The sequence below is a fragment of the Mustela lutreola genome, chromosome 1, assembly GCF_030435805.1.
Source record: "Mustela lutreola isolate mMusLut2 chromosome 1, mMusLut2.pri, whole genome shotgun sequence".
NCBI classification, from domain to species: domain Eukaryota; kingdom Metazoa; phylum Chordata; class Mammalia; order Carnivora; family Mustelidae; genus Mustela; species Mustela lutreola.
The window spans coordinates 67,243,407-67,260,297 of NC_081290.1; the positions used below are offsets into that span (position 1 = coordinate 67,243,407).

The window sequence follows — 16,891 nt, forward strand, 5'->3', positions numbered from 1 at the left end:
TATGTAGTTTAAACTAGAAGAAATCAAAGTTGAAATTACGGTCCATGGAAATCACTGACAATGAAAGCCCTGCAAATCAATTACAGAAGATGTATCCAACACATAGATGAACATGTACAGACTTCAATGTGTTTATGAGAGAACAAAACAGAGGAAAAGACTGAAACGTGTGTGTTCCACACAAGAAGCCAAAGAAACAAAACAACATGAGAAACCAATAAAGCAGGAAGAAAGTAAAGTAAAAGCAGAAATTATTGGGAAGATGAAGCAAATGTGTTCAATAAATCCCCAAACACTGGTTCTCCAGATTCCCTCCTGGACGGACCCAGGGAAGAAAAGGCCCTGCCAACAAAGTGGGTATGAGGCAGGACACATACGGGCAGAGGTTTCCTTTAACCCACAGAGGGAAGGATCTGTGCAATGTAGACTTCCACCTGCACAGAAACGCTGCGAGCCAGGGGTCCATGGGCTATTCTGCTGAGCCTGCCCAACATGTTTGAAAAGCTGAGTCAACATTAGATAGCTCTTGAGATGGCACCGAACAGCCCAGACTCTGGCTTCTGTGGACATCTCCATGGCTCGGAGGCTCCTGCCATTTGCTGCCCTCCTGGCCGAGGGCATGGCATTTCCTTCTGGCACATTAGATGCTCTCTCAGCAAAGTGGGCCAGGAAGGCAGGCCGGGGAAACACAGCAGCTCTCCTACAGCCACCACTCCCCTGACTTTCATCACTCCCCTCTGAGCACAAACTCATCATCCCTTGTTCCCACAATGGGGACAATCTTCTAGGCAAACATCAGTTGTGGAACTCACTCAAGAGGGCGGAAACCCAAAACAGATGACAAAGTTTAACATGAACTTAAAAGGTGGTACAAGACCCATAGACCTCATTCCTCCTCCTTGCAAAGAAAGATCATGCCCTAGGTTTTAGGGTGGATTTTATCAATCCCTTTATGGAAAAGAAAACTTAAACTATTCCTGAAAATTAAAGCAAACATGGAAAGTTTCTAAATGCATTCTATGAGACTAGCATAACCTTCATACAAAACAGACAAGGCCTCAAAGACGAACACTCAATGAAGCCTCAGAATACAAACCCCAAAATCCTAAATAAAGTATCAGCAACTTAAATCTAATAATGAATTAACAGAATATATATCATAATCTAGTAGGCTATAATCCCAGGAATGCAAGCACGTCTCAAAATTAGGAAACCTAGGGGCGCCTGGGTGGCTCAGTGGGTTAAGCCGCTGCCTTCGGCTCAGGTCATGATCTCAGGGTCCTGGGATCGAGTCCCGCATCGGGCTCTCTGCTCAGCAGGGAGCCTGCTTCCTCCTCTCTCTCTCTGCCTGCCTCTCTGCCTACTTGTAATCTCTCTCTGTCAAATAAATAAATAAAATCTTTAAAAAAAAAAATTAGGAAACCTAATGTCTTACTTGATAGAGAAAAACAAACGGAAGAAAACCATATAATCAAATTCAGTATCTATTCCTGTTTTTTTTACAAAAATTGTAACTTAAGTAAGCAAGAAGAAAGGAACTTCCTTAATTTGCTAAAAACTCCCCAATACTCACGGGAGGCATGTGACTTCACGGGAAGCATGCACAGTAGTCCCCATAAAGCTAGAGCAGCAGACGGAGCCTCCCACTATACCCTCGTGACAAGTCAAGGGTTCTAAATGAAACCAAACCAACAATGCAAACGCCAGAAGCTAAGACAAAGCTACTTGTAGGAGATGTGGACTCAGGGTACTGGGTGGAATGCCAACAGCTGGACGGCCCCAACCCCAGAAGCCACAGGGGTAAACTTGACGGGAAGGGAATAAACTGTGAAACCATCAGACAGAACAGAACACACAACCAAAACACAGAAACGTGCACCATCTTCCTGGATGGAAGACTCAGTGCTGAGGCCAGCTCTCCCTTTACATCATTTATGTCCACGGCTTTCAGGAAAAACATTTTCCTCTTTCAAGCAGCAATTACGGTCGCACGTTTAAAAAATGATTTTGGTGGCCCTACAGCTCAGGGGTTAGAGCACTGGTCTTGTAAAAAATGATTCTGGGGTTGGGGTGCTGCGCCTGGGAGGCTCCATCAGCTGAGCATCCAACCCTTGATCTCAGCTCAGCTCTTGCTCTTGGGCTCTTGAGTTCAAGCCCTGCCCTGGGCTCCATGCTGGGCATGATGCCTACTTAAAATAAAATCTTAAAATAAAAAAAGATTTTCAATGAGCTAGATATTAGGAAAGGCAGTCATTTCTTTTAGAACAGAAATCAGTCCAGAGCTGTTTGATAGTTAACAACATCAACAGAAACCTCCTCTTTGACCCCCTCCTCACATCCTCTGGGATTAATTCTTCCAAACATTTGGGTTCCTGCAGGCTTATATATGTGTCAAACAACAAATAAAGGACACATTTATGAGGAAAAAGAGCAGAAGAGAGAGCAAGAGCTGGCGGAGGGGCAGAGGCTGACTCCCCAGGGAGCAGGGAGCCCAATCATGGGTAGGGATCCGAGGACTCCAGGACCATGACCCATGAAGGCAGACGAGTGACTAAGCCACCCAGGCACCTCAAGGATACATTTTATTTTTTATTATTATTTTTTAAAGATTTTATTTATTCATTTGTCTCAGTGAAAGAGCACAGAAGCAGGAAGAGCTGCAGGTAGAGGGAGAAGTGGACATGACACTGAGCAGGGAGCCCAATGCAGGACTCGATCCCAGGACCCTGGGACCATGACCTCAGTTGAAGGCAGCTGCTTAGATGACTGAGCCACCCAGGCGCCCCTCCAAGGACACATTTTATAAAGATTTTTTTTTTTAATCTTATTTATTGATTTATTTGACAGAGAGAGAGAGAGAGAGATCACAAGTAGGCAGAGAGGCAGGCAGAGAGAGAGGGGGAAGCAGGCTCCCAGCCGAGCAGAGAGCCTGATTCGGGGCTTGATCCCAGGACCCTGAGATCATGACCTGAGCTGAAGGCAGAAACTTAACCCACTGAGCCACCCAGGCACCCCCTTTTTTTGTAAAGATTTTTTATTTTATTTTATTTTATTTATCAAGGACACATTTTAAAAAGCAAGCAAAAACAAGTGATTTCAAAACTGTCATCCATGTCCCACATCCATACTTATTTATGAATACTCAATCATTTACAGACGTTTTGAAACCTTGGAATTACTAATAATTTCTAAGCTACTACTTGATTAGAAGCCACTGATGTCCATTCCAAGGATTTCAGAATGACTGGTGCCCTCTGGATGCTACTAAAATTGCTCAGTTTCTTTAATTTGTATTTATGGCATCATGGTTTCTTGATAGGTGAGTGAAAACAATACACTTTCTACTTGCTTTAGTAAGGAGGACGGTTTGGTTTTTTTTTTTTTTCTTTGTGAGAGAAAGAAATGATAAACAAGACCCTTTTTTTTTTGTTTTTCTTATTGTAGTAAAATACACATAACATAAATTGATCATCTCAACCATTTTTTTAAAAGATTTTATTTATTTCACAAACAGAGATCAGAAGTCAGACAGAGATCACAAGTAGGCAGAGAGGCAGGCAGAGAGAGAGGGGGAAGCAGGCTCCCCGCTGAGCAGAGAGCCCGCTGTGGGGCTCCATCCCAGGACTCCGGGATCATGACCTGAGCCGAAGGCAGAGGCTCTAACCCACTGAACCACCCAGGCTCCCCATCTCAACCATTTTTTAAAAAGATTTTAGGGGCGCCTAGGTGGCTCAGTGGGTTAAGCCTCTGCCTTCGGCTCAGGTCATGATCCCTGGGTCTGGGGACTGAGCCCCACATTGGACTCTCTGCTCAGTAGGGAGCCTGCTTCCCCCTCTCTCTCTGCCTGCCTCTCTGCCTACTTGTGTTCTCTGTCAAATAAATTAATAAAATCTTTAAAAAATAATAAAAAATAAAATAAAAAGATTTTATTCATTCAAAGATTTTATTCATTCATTTGAGAGAGAGAGAGAGAGAACAAGCTTGGGGGTAGAGAGGCAGAGGGAGAGGGAGAAGCCGACTCTCTGATGAGCAGGGAGCCTATGGGACTTGATCCCAGGAATCTGTGATCATGACCTGAGCTGAAGGCAGATGCTTAACCAACTGAGCCACAAAGATGCCCCACCATCTTAACCATTTTTAAGTGTACAGTTCAGTGGTATTACATACGTTCACATCATCGTGCAAACATCCCCACCATCCCTCCCCAGAACTTTCTCATCTTTCCCAACTGAAACTCTGTCTCCACGAAAAAACCCGTTCTCCCCTCCCCTAGTCTCTGGTCCCCATGAGTTACACTTTCTGTCCCTAGGAGTCTCTGACTACTGTAGGTACCTCATATAAGTGGAGTTCTACAACAGATGTCCTTTTGTGTCTGGTTTAGTTTACTTAGAATAATGCCTTTAAGGTTCTTTCATATTTTTAGGTCTTCCATTTAGGTCCTTTTCCATCCTGAGTTAATTTCTGCATGTGGTGTGAGGTAAGGCTCCAATGTCCATCTTTGGCATGGGATGTGCAGTTTCCCAGCACTGTCTGTTGCAAAGACTGGCCTTTCCCATTTGAGTGGTCTTGGGACCCTTATTGAACATCACGTGGACACAGGTGAGGGTCTATCTTACGACAACACCACACTGTTTTGATTACTGTAGCTATGTAGTCAGTTTCAAAATCAGCAAGTGTGAGTCCTCCAGATTTATTGTTCTTTTCCAAGATTGTTCTGGCTATTTTGGGTCCTCTGAGATTGCATATGAATTTTAAGATGGGTTTTTTTTTTCTATTTCTACAAAAATGACTCTAGGATTTTGACAGATATTGCTGAGTCTGTAGACCACTTTAGCTAACATGAACATTTCAATATTAAGTCTTCCAATGAACATGGGATGTGGTTCCTTTTATGTCTTTCTTTTTAAAAATTTTTTAAAAGATTTATTTATTTCGGGGGGGGGGGCAGACGGACAGTGAGCTCAAGCATGAGCACAGGGAAGGGCAGAGGGAGAAGCAGACCCAGCTGAGCAGGAAGCCTGATGCGGGGCGGGGATCATGACCTGAGCCAAAGGCAAACGCTTCACTGACTAAGCCACCCAGGCGTCCCTCTTCTTCAATTTCTTTCAGAAACATTTAATAGTTTTCATTGTGCAAGTGTTCTACCTCCTTGAGTAAATCACCTTGTAAGTATTTTACTCCTTTTTTTTTTTTTTAAAGATTTTATTTATCTGTTTGTCAGAGAGAGTGAGCACAGACAGAGTGGCAGGCAGAGGGAGAAGCAGGTTCCCCACCGAGCAAGGAGCCCGATGTGGGACTGGATCCCAGGACACCGGGATCATGACCTGAGCGGAAGGCAGCTGCCCAACCAACTGAACCACCCAGGCGTCCCAGTATTTTACTCTTGATACTGTTGTAAATGGGATTGTTTTTGTAACTTCCTTTGCAGATTTTTTTGTTAACATACAGAGATACCATTTTTTGTGCATTTACTTTGTTCCTGATGCTCTGAATTCATTTATTCTAATAGTATTCACTTCTTTCTTTCTTTCTTTTTTTTTTTTTACAGTCTTTAGGATTTTCTACACATAAGGTCATATCACCTGCAGAAATAATTTTACTTCTTCTGTCCCAATTTGGAGGTCTTTGCTTTTTCTTGCCTAATTGCTCTGACCAAAACTTCCAGGACCATGTGGAATGGAAGTGGTGAAAGCAGCAACCTTGCCTTGTTCCTCATAGAGAAAATGCTTCCAGTCTTTCACTGCTGGGTGTGATGCTTCCTCTGGGTTTTCATGGATGGCTCTTCTCATGTGGAGGCAGGTCCCGTCTGTTCCTAGTCTGTTGAGTGCTTTTATCATGGAAGCTAAATACTGTTCAAATGATTTTGGGGGATCAATTAAGACGATCCTGTGTTTTTTACTCCCTCCATTGTGTTGATATGGCATATAACATTGATCGGTTTTCATGTATGGACCCATACCCGCATGCCAGGAATAAATTCCAGTTGGTCATGGTGTACACAGTCCTTTTAATATGCTGCTGAATTCTATTCGCTAGTATTCTGTTGCGGATTTTTTCGTCAGTCTTTATCATAGATGTTGGTCTATACTTTTCTTTTCTTACATTGTCTCTGTTATCAGGGAAAGGCTGGCCTCACAGAATGAGTTGGGAAGCTTCTTTCCCCTTCAATTTTTGGGAAAAGTTGGGGAAGGACTGGTGTTAATTCTTCTTTAAAGGTTTGGTAGAATTCACCTGTAAAGCTGTCTGGTCCTGGGCTTTGCTCTGTTGGGAGTTTTTGTTTTGTTTTGTGTTAAGATTTTATTTGAGGTGGGGGCGGAAAGAGAACACAAGAAAGGGGAGCAGGAGGCAGAGGAAGAGAGAGAAGCATGCTACCTGCTGAGCAGAGAGCCTGATATGGGGCTCGATCCCAGGACCTGAACTAAAGTCAGATGCTTAACCAACTGAGCCACCCAGGCACCCCTGTTGGGGATTTCTGATTACTGGTTCAGTCTCCTTACCAGTCGTAGGTCTAGTCAGACTTTCTGCATCTCCGTGATGCAGTCTTGGTAGATTCTGTATTTCCAGGAATTTGTCCACTTATCTAAGTTATCCTATTTGTTGCTGTACAACGGTTCACACCACTGACAATCCCTTTTATTTCTATAGAATCAGTGATAACGTTCCCACTTCATTTCTGACTTTAGTAATCCTCTCCTTTTTTCTTAGCCCACAGTTAAAGTTTTGTCAGCTTTCATGATCTTAAAGAACCAACTTTTGGTTTCACTGATTTTCCTCTATTCCCCAGTTTGTTGATCGGCTCTAATCTTTATTACTTCTTTCCTTCTGCTAGCTTTGGGTTTAGTTTGTCGTTTTTCCCTAGATCCTTAAGCTGCCAAGTTAGGTTACTAATCTAAGACATTTCTTGCTTTTTATTGTAAGCATTTAGAGCTGTAAGAGCACATATGTGTACTTTTTAAAAAAAACATTTTATTTATTTATTTGACAGAGAGAGATCACAAGCAGGCAGAGAGGCAGGCAGAGAGAGAGGAGGAAGCAGGCTCCCTACTGAGCAGAGAGCCCGATGCGGGGCTCGATCCCAGGACTCTGAGATCATGACTGAGCCGAAGGCAGACGCTTAACCCACTGAGCCACCCAGGCACCCCTCTTTCCTTTCTTCTAAGAGTTGTCATGGGGCATTTGTGGGTTTAGTCCCAGTTCAAAACTGGAGAAATGAAGAACAAATATCTGAAACTATAACTGCATTTGTATCCATCCTACCTACAAAGTGAAATGAGAAAGAGCCCATGAGGTCTGCAGCAGGCAGGATGCAGACAGCCCTGGTCCTACCCAGAGTCCCAAAACTGTAACACAGAGGGCGCCTATGTGATGCCATCAATTAAATGTCCACTTCTTGGCATTGGCTCAAGTCATGATCTCAGAGTCCTCAGATCGAGCCCCATGTGAGGCTCCATGCTCAATGCAGAATCTGCTTGAGATTCTTTCTCCCTCTGAGCCCATCCCTGTGCTCTCTTCTAAAATAAACAAAGAGGATGCCTGGGTGGCTCAGTTGGTTAAGCAGCTGCCTTCGGCTCAGGTCATGATCCCAGCGTCCTGGGATCGAATCCCACATTGGGCTCCTTGCTCAGCAGGGAGCCTGCTTCTCCCTCTGCCTCTGCCTGCCATTCTGTCTGCCTGTGCTCGCTCTCTCCCCCTCTCTCTCTCTGATAAATAAATAAAATCTTAAAAAAAAAAAATTCCTTTAAAATAAACAAAGAAATCTTGAAAGAAAAAAAGTATAGCACAGAGCTCTGTCAGTGCTCCCTTGTTACTCCCTAGATCCTTGCACAGGGCTGTTCTAAATGCCTCCACCTCAACCCCACCCTCCAATGGTTTCAGAAAGGCAAGCAGGCAGGCTTCGAGGCCCTCTGGGAGTCCTGCTGTGTCCCCAAGAGGCTCCAGCTGCCCTTCAGGCCCCACCTTCAAGAAGAGCACCCTGCCTTCTTGGATCTCCCTTCATCCCTGTCAGCCACCTGCCAAGCACAACCAACTATGCTCTGTCTGCATAGTCAGAGTCAGAGAAGGGGCTCTGAGTAGCAGAGCGCTATGTGAACAGCTTTGGAAATTACATGGCTCAGCAGCTCCCCAAGGCCCCAGAGGCTCTTGTAGGTGGCAGCTGAGCCAGGTGGCAGCCTATGCAGATGACACTGGGTGTGGCCAGTCAGTGCTGACCCAACGAACAGCTGCCGCCACCCCCAGGCGTAGCAGGGTGAAGGCCGCCATGGTTCCCTCTGGAAAGTCAGCAGCTAGACTCCTTCCACCTGTACCTCCCCTGTCACCCTGCACATGTACTTTACCCATGGTAGGTCCTGGCGGCACACACTCACCTGCTCATCGACGTAAGCATCAATCCTCTGCTGGCATTCCAGCCACTCCTCGGCCACCCTGCGCAACTCCTCCTCGGAGCGCTGGTACCGCTGCAGTAAGGTGCTGTATGTGTCCTCGTTGCACGTGTCATGTGTCGTGGTTCCCAGCCTAGGGAGAGAGGCATTTCAGCAAAAGAAAGGAGCCCAAAGGCTCTGGGCCAGAGACCAGAGGTCTGCTTCTCTGTCACCTCCTCTCCCAATGTGACAAGTGGGACACCACCACACACCACACAAGGCTGCTGTGAGGGATTAGCAAATACATACACAAGGCGCCCCAGGCCAGAATCCGGCATAAAGAAGCTCCAAGAAGAGGTCCAAAGGGAAAAAGTCAGTGGTGAAGAAGACTGTTCTACAAGACTAAGGCCTTGGGGCGCCTGGGTGGCTCAGCCAGTTAAGTGTCTGACTCTTGGTTTCAACTCAGGTCATGATCTTGGGGTCATGAGATCACACCCCACACTGGGCTCTACGCTCAGCTGGGAGTCTGCTAGAGATGCTCTCTCTCCCTCTGCCGTTCCCCCAACTCCCTCTCTATGGAAATAAATAAATAAATAAATAGGCCCTAGCAGTTCAGTTTACTAAACGTGGAGTTGTAGCATATTTTTCCCCACTGAAATACAATGACCCAGAGAAAACACAACATTTAATGGGAAATACAAGACTCGGACTTGGTTTTCCAATTAAGTAAAACAGATGATTTGATCCAATCAAAGAAACATGTTTTATAGTTTTATTTATTCTATATTACTTTAAAAAGTTGGTAAGACAGCAAATGAGAAAATGAACTAGAAACAAGACATATCAACAGTAAACAATGAGGAAAACACCTAGACTTCCAGAAAAGAGAATATGGGGCAGGAGGTGGCCTGGGAAGAGCAGAGAAGCCAAGCAGGGTGGCAGGGACAAGGGGGTGAGCAGATTACACGCCATCCAAAACTGCTCATTTTCTGAATATCGAAATACCAAAACAACTGTAATAAAGGCATCCTGATAAGAAGTTTCAAAATCGAGACAACGTTTATAGTCGCTCAAGGGAAACAAGGCTACGTGTGCAAAGATCATCAGAGTTCACAGGAAAACATTGGGAGCTACGCAGTGGGTACCAATAAGATACTTTCTGGCACATCTAGACGAAGGAATTCCAGAGAACCGGTGCCTCTTATGAAGCTTATTACATCTCTTCATTCATATACACTTTACTTGCACGTGTGCTTTGAAATAAAGTATGCCCATGTTAAGTAAAGATATGATGATGGCATCACATTTAAAGATGTGGTGTAGGGCGCCTGGGTGGCTCAGTGGGTTAAGCCGCTGCCTTCGGCTCAGGTCATGATCTCAGGGTCCTGGGATCGAGGCCCGCATCGGGCTCTCTGCTCAGCAGGGAGCCTGCTTCCTCCTCTCTCTCTCTGCCTGCCTCTCTGCCTACTTGTAATCTCTCTCTGTCAAATAAATAAATAAAATCTTAAAAAAAAAAAAAAAAAAAGATGTGGTGTAGGGGTGGACATAAAAAAAAAATCTAGAAGCAGCATCGAATTGTATATAGCATCTATTTATCTTCATGATTTTCTGTATTTTCAGAGTTTCACTGCATCACAATCTAATAATTTTATAATAAATATAAACGATACAGTAATTTTAAATTTAGGACCCTTTCAATGGGCACAAACAGCTCCCTCTCCTTTCTCATCTCTGCCTGTGGGTGGAGCCCACTTATGACTATTTTGTAAAAGGGAGAACCTACAAATGAACTCACTGCCGCTGAAGTTATATGCACACACAGTGTCCAACTGTGAAGTTCACACCAAGGAGGGAGCACGCAGCAGCAGCCAGGCCTAACCGAACAGGTGTTTAGGGGAGGCCAGAGACAGGAAACGAACTGACACTGATCCACAGTGACTGAGGCTCCCTCAAACATCAAGGCTGTCCAAGGCTGTCCTTCTAAGGCTGTTTCTGCCCCCGAGGACACAAAACTCCCCAAAACGCGGCATCTAGCGACTCAGAGGCTGCTCCGGGCTCTGCACAGAAACCGGGCGGCCCTTGGGCCTGAGAACACAGCCTGCTGTCTTGCTGGCTGCCCACGGAGCAGCTGCTTTCTCCCCATTCCTGCTTCCACAACCTTGCTCATTACAGACGGATTTTCCTGCTTCACGCAAAGCCCACCTTCTACAAAATGCCACCCTGCCCCTCGCGTACCACTTGGAACACGGGGATGTTAAGGGGACCGGCATCTGCCCGGCACACACTCCTCTTCCCTCCTACTGGAAGTGAGAACTGCTCTCCTCTACCGTGATACAGGTTCCATTTTGAGCCAATGGAGAGCAAAGCAGCCAGGGATCCTGGGACATCTTTGATGGGGTGATCAGAGCACAATGTGTAGGCACAGGGCTTACATTCAAGCCGAGCTGGGCTGGAATCCAGAGAGAAAACAAGGAATGTCCTCATGGTCGCACGACACGAGTGGTTCAGCAAACAGGTTACTGTCTAAATATTCACTCTGTAAACACAGGCTAGCGCCATGGACAGATCCTCATGGTAACATCTACCACAAATAGTGTGCACGTACAACACAAGGAGAATGAGAAAAAGTCAGTTTTGCAAGTTTATGCACAAGCCTAACTCAACATCTGCCTAACAATATCATATATTTAAAATAAAAACCAACTGGGCAATCGCTAATAACACCCACAACAAAAACAAGCAGATAGTGAGGCTCCTGGTCCTGCCACGGGCACAGACACTAGTCTGACGAAGTTTCTGGACCCCACCACCAGTTCTCAGGCAGCACAGACAGAAAGCCTATGCGGTGCTCCCTGAGCACACACACCAAGGGGCCTGGACCCTGGGCCTCGCTGCAGGGCTGACAGTTCAAGTTCCCAGAGAGATAAATTTCAAGGGAAAAAGGGGTGGGGTGGGGGCCTGCAGGTTAAAGAATTACAAGAAACGTGGGGAAAAGAAAGGGTGGGAGTCACTGCTTCACAGTGACAGTCTCTGGGGTGATGAGGAAAGGTCTGGAAACAGACACTGGTGATAGCTGCTCAACACTGTGAATGTAATTAATCCCACTGAATTGTACAGTTAAATGTGGTTAAAATGGCAAGTTTCATGTTATATATATTTTATCACAATTTTCAAAAATTAGTAATGTAATATACCAACAACCATCGATTTGTAGACTTTAAATGAGTGAACTGCAATGGTATGTAAATTGTATCTCAGCAAAGGTGTTTAAAAAAGGAGAAATAACTTCCCTAAACTAAGTCAGTTTCTTTACATGAGGTCCACCTCATGTAGATTATTTGTATTAAAAAAAAACAAAACACAAAAGATACATCAAAAGAAAAAGCAGGCAAGCCTTGGAAAGGCATACTTGAGTCACAGGAGAATAAACAAACAAGGAGTGGGGCTGCCGTGGCAGGCAGTGCCGTGGTGGGAGGTCCTGTGGCCACTCTGGCAGAGGAGGAATTTGTGCTTGGAGGTCGCACGCAGGAGGAACTGACTTCCTGGGGCCACGGTCAAGCTCGCAGCTGCACATGTGCTCAGTGTCAACTTTTCTATCTATATTTTACCTTAATAAAGTCAAATAAGCACAGGGCCAGAGACCAGGAGTCAATATGAAAATACTCCCAACTAGAGAGTCTACGTGCCACAGATGCAATTCTTACTTTAGGTGCTGGTACTGGTATATAACTTCTCTCAAACCTTCTACAAGTTGTTCTGTGGGATCTGCACACTAGAAGCTCAGACCTGAATTATTGCTGGGTCTGACAAGGGAATCTGCCAAGGAACCTAAGGGAACTGTCCCTTCTGGCATCACCAGCTGCTGCTGGGAATCCTCTGCTTGCCTCCTCCCCAGCTCTGTCCCTGTCTCTATGTCCCTCGCTCCCTCACATGTCCCCGAGAGCCCTCCTTCAGCCTGACCCCAGAATTAACATTCAAGATCAAAACACTGCCAATCTTTTGGAGTCTGACCATAATTTGCACTGAGTGATTAAGAAACCCAGAACTAGAGGCACCTGGGCGGCTCAGTTGGTTGAGTGTTGGACTCCTGATTTCAGCTCGGATCAGGATCTCAGGGGTGTAAGATCAAGCCCTGTGTCAGGCTCCACACTCAGTGCAGAGAGCTGAGGACTCTCTCCCTCTGCCCCTCCCCCTCGTGTTCCCTCTCAAATAATCTAGAAAGGGAGGGAGAGAGAATGAAAGAAAGAAATTAATCTGGAACCAAGGCACAGCCAAGAATGGAGTTTCAGGATACATTTCAGCTCCCTGTCACTCACCCCAAGTTGATGACAGGCCCATCAAACTAACTGGCTACCAGCAAAAGAAAATTCAAGGCCCTAGAATCTTGCTGTAAGAAGCCCCACCTTCCCAAGATGCACGTTTTTGGTTGGCTGCCCCCCCCCCCCAATAAAAAGTGCCTTTGGTGGATATAACTGGGGACAAAACCATGTTCTGCATTTCAAACTCAAGACCTGGAATACTTTCCTGACCCTTTCTTTGGTGGAGGTGAAAGCTGGGACACTCAAGTCTCCATGCCCCACCAAGGAACATGCCAGATGCTTTCAGACTAGACATAGAAGGAAAGGGTGGGCAGGGAACGGGCTGTGGGGAAGGGGTGCCAGGAGGGTCCAGGGCCAGACAGAACACTGGCCACAGCCACACAACACTGTGTTCTGGTCTCTCTGCCCCCATCACCTGTATCCAACCACTTTCAGGGCTACTGCTTCTCTAGAGGGGAGGGTGTGAAGTGGGAAGAGTCATGACCCCTCAGGTAAGATACAGGAAGACTAGGTTGATACAGGGGTTTCAAAAGAAAACAAAGTGACCAGTCTAGAAGTAAACTACAATAATTTATTTACTTAGAAATAATTTCCCTTCTTTGTGAATTTGGTCCCAACAAACATCAGCACGGACACTTAAAGATGAGCATAGTGTGTGTTGTTAGGAAGCATCTCTGGCACAGGACCCTGACTCTACGTGGTAAGTCCATGGGAACAGAAGCACCATGTGGCAGAACTGTGGAAGCGGGCGCCTGACTCAGCAGCAACCACAGAACCAAGGAGCCTCATCCCAGTGGACTCACGCGGGGCCAACGCCCTCCCACCGCGTGGCCTCCAGCTGCCAGCAGGGCAGATGCCGAGTACTATGCCTGGGACCACTCGTCCTGGCACACATGCGGAAGCCCTGGGATACTGGCACACATGCGGAAGCCCTGGGATATCCCGCACCACTGAGACACGGCCACGCCGCGAACAAAGGCACAGAGGGAATGCTAGAGACACACATATCCCTGGCCTCTGTGCCCAGAAGCCCTGTGGCACCATCAGGCCTCTTCTAGAGCCGTTCCCCTCCTCTGACACCCCCTCCCCGTCTCCCCTGCACACCCAAGTGCCACAGCCGTCTGGCCAAGCCTGAGTCTCTTCAAAGTAAAACTACATTTACCACGGCCTTTCCTTATTCACAAGGAACGTGGGATGTTTAATCTCAGTGGCATTACTACTGAGTCTGTTATTTTATTTTTTTTTTTAATTTTTTTAAAAATTTTATTTATTTATTTGACAGAGAGAAATCACAAGTAGATGGAGAGGCAGGCAGAGAGAGAGGGAAGCAGGCTCCCTGCTGAGCAGAGAGCCCAATGCGGGACTTGATCCCAGGACCCTGAGATCATGACCTGAGCCGAAGGCAGCAGCTTAACCCACTGAGCCACCCAGGCGCCCCGAGTCTGTTATTTTAAAAGTTTAATTTAGTACTCCTGGGATTCTGAGTTTCCGCCCAAGTGGTACTGTTCCCTGAGCAAGAACGTCCACACCGTGATGGTGTTCCAACACACACCCACTACAACACAGGGAGAAGGACCATGCTGTCACACCACAGAGACATACGCAGACAAAGACCAGATACCTGATCTGTGACACCAGTGCTGGCAAGTTGCTCTGAAGAAGTGGCTCCGAAAAGACCAGATTTTCAAACAGATGCTTATTATGCAGTTCCCATGTCACCTGGAACTTTTTCAAGTGTTCATTTTCCTAGTTAAAAAGATAAATAAATAAATAAATGGAAGATATACTGAATTGATGAAGACTAAAACTCCCCAGAAGGATCCTCCCCCTCCAGCCCTCTTTGCAGGCCCATTCCGCAGCACATGGAGAACCCCAAGGCACACTTCTGGCCACATGCACACACGACCCCAGTCTCCTCTCTTCTCAGACCCTCACACAGAGAAAGGGGGTAAGATGCACACAAATACACGACAGATAGAGAGAAACAAATGCACGTATTTGATAGTCATTCCTTACACTGTACTTCCAAAATGCACTGAAAGCCCTACTCTTCAAACAATTTAAATGCACGCAAATCCTCTGATGTCGAAGGGCAATCATTTTCTTGCCTATCTTGAGAAATCTGCCATTCTGGTGTATGCAAATAACTTCTCCACTAGTGCTATGCCATGGAAGGTCAGGTGTTTCCTCTCCCTAATACACAAAGGTAAACTCAGCAGTTACTTTAAATAGCTTTTAAACATTTGGGAGCGTCCTGGCCATCAGAGAGAGTGATACCAAAAGAAACATCCATCTGCCCTCAACACAAGGTGACCAGGACAGAGAGGGTGCCTTTCCTGAGCATAGATCTCACGACAAGCATATGCATGTGGGACTCCCAAGTGTCTACCCATAAGCTACGCGATGCTGTAGGGCTCCCTGTGTTTCAGTCATCGCACATCCTTCATACATGTTCCTTCCCTAACTCACTGACAACTGGAGGAACTGCTTAACATGATGTAGCAATACTCCATGAAATGGGCTACTCATGGTGACGCCTTCTACAACTTAACCGTAGTGAATTCACATGACCACACCTGCAGGTGTTAGTAAACAGTCTACACATGAAGAGTCCACTGTTTGCCCAGTAACTGGCTGGCATGGGGGCTGAGAGAACAAGTCAAAGTGAGCATTTCCTGTTCCTGAGCACAGCCAGGGAGACAGAGCTCAGGGCACACTGGCGGCACCACTCTGGCACAAACGGATGCCAGCTCTGCCACCTGCCAGTCCCTGCTCATGGCCTGCAGACAGACGGGGCCCTGCAAGGAACCCGGACACCTGCACAGACCCTTAAACCCTCCGTTCTGCCTGTGTTTCCAGAGCTTGCTCCCACTGCCCCAGGTGTGCACTTCCGCACCCTGCAGTGCCACTACTCTGTACAGGACAGCTTGCCGAGAAGATGATAAACTCCACCCAATCTCTGGAATGAGAACCTTGCTGAAGAAGGTACCAAGGACATGGCCACAGACGACATGTCAACCACACTACGTGTCACAGACATCAGCAGAGACCACTCTGTGCAGGCACTGGGCCAGGTACAGGGTCACAAAGATGAAGCCAGCAGGCCCCTGCTCTCTAGGAGTCACCAGGGGACAGAGAAGTAGGCAGTGATCCGATTTATGGTTTGTCTCTACAAAAACGAACATGCAGGAGCTAAGGCAGCAGCCAGACCAAGCTCCTGGCCAGCTGAGGGAGGTTCTGGGGAGGGCGCTCAGGGGAGCTGAGTGCTTGCTGGGCTTCCCCCATAAACCTCCACAGCTGAATGCGTGGTCCTTTGCCTGCCTGCCTGCCTACTTGTGGGGGTGGGACACAGCTCTGGCTTTTGGGGGTCATGTTACTACAGGTACCTGGGTGAAGGCTGACTTAGGAAGATGTTTGGCATTTTTTTTTTTTTTTTTGATGTTTGGCATTTTTCATGAAATCTATAATCATACTTCCAAGTGAGGCAAGCAAAAGAAACAGCACGACCCAAACTCATTTCCCAGCTCAGAGTCAACTTGGGAAAACAACGTGTGCTAGCAACAGTGCTTCCTGCAGGCCAGGCATGGTTCTTAGTGCTCACAAGGGTCATTTCAGTAGCACCCTCGACAACCCTGGACTGGACGCTGCCAGGCCCCATTCACAGGCCAGAGACGGCCTACAGAGGCTGAGCGATGGGCCTGGAACTGGGGGGAGAGAGTCTTCAGGCTGCTGGCGGTGGGGGGCTGTGCAGGAGTGCAGCCAAGACTCAGCACCACCTGAGCTAGAGGCACAGAGAACAAGCTCGCCAGTGACTCAAACTCAGGCTTTTCCACCCAAACTAGTTTTCCTTCTTACACTCAACTGCAAAAAAGTTTGGGGGGGTCTGGAAGGAGAATGAGGAGGTGTTCAGAATCAAGCTGTGCAACAGACCTCAAGAACTACCAGGCTGTCCTTAAGGATGGAAATTCAGATTTCATGATTACTACAGCCCTGGCACAGCATTTCCCAGATGGTGGGAAGCACAACCTATGTGCAGGCTCCTTCTATTTTAATATTTAAAATAAAATTTTAAAACATGAAGCTATCATGAAGCTATCATCTTGTTTGATCCCCAGGGCAGTGTAGAATATACCCACAAGTGCATTTCCCACGAAAATGTTTGTTTTTAAAAATACCCTTCTATGTCTAAATGTCCTCCCTGGGTTCTGCAGAATC

General features: G+C 46.5%; 1 protein-coding gene across 6 annotated transcripts in view; it reads right to left on the minus strand.

Moving 5' to 3' along the window:
• The window catches only part of FAM193A (family with sequence similarity 193 member A), a 167,128-nt gene that overhangs the window by 49,790 nt on the left and 100,447 nt on the right, over window positions 1–16,891 (minus strand). For all 6 annotated transcript variants that reach the window (XM_059166642.1, XM_059166632.1, XM_059166672.1 and 3 more), the window contains exons 6-7: window positions 14,298–14,422; window positions 8,364–8,511 (exon numbers count right to left, since the gene is read on the minus strand). In XM_059166642.1, the coding sequence (XP_059022625.1) occupies window positions 8,364–8,511; window positions 14,298–14,422 (273 nt within the window). The remainder of the gene's footprint in view (window positions 1–8,363; window positions 8,512–14,297; window positions 14,423–16,891) is intronic.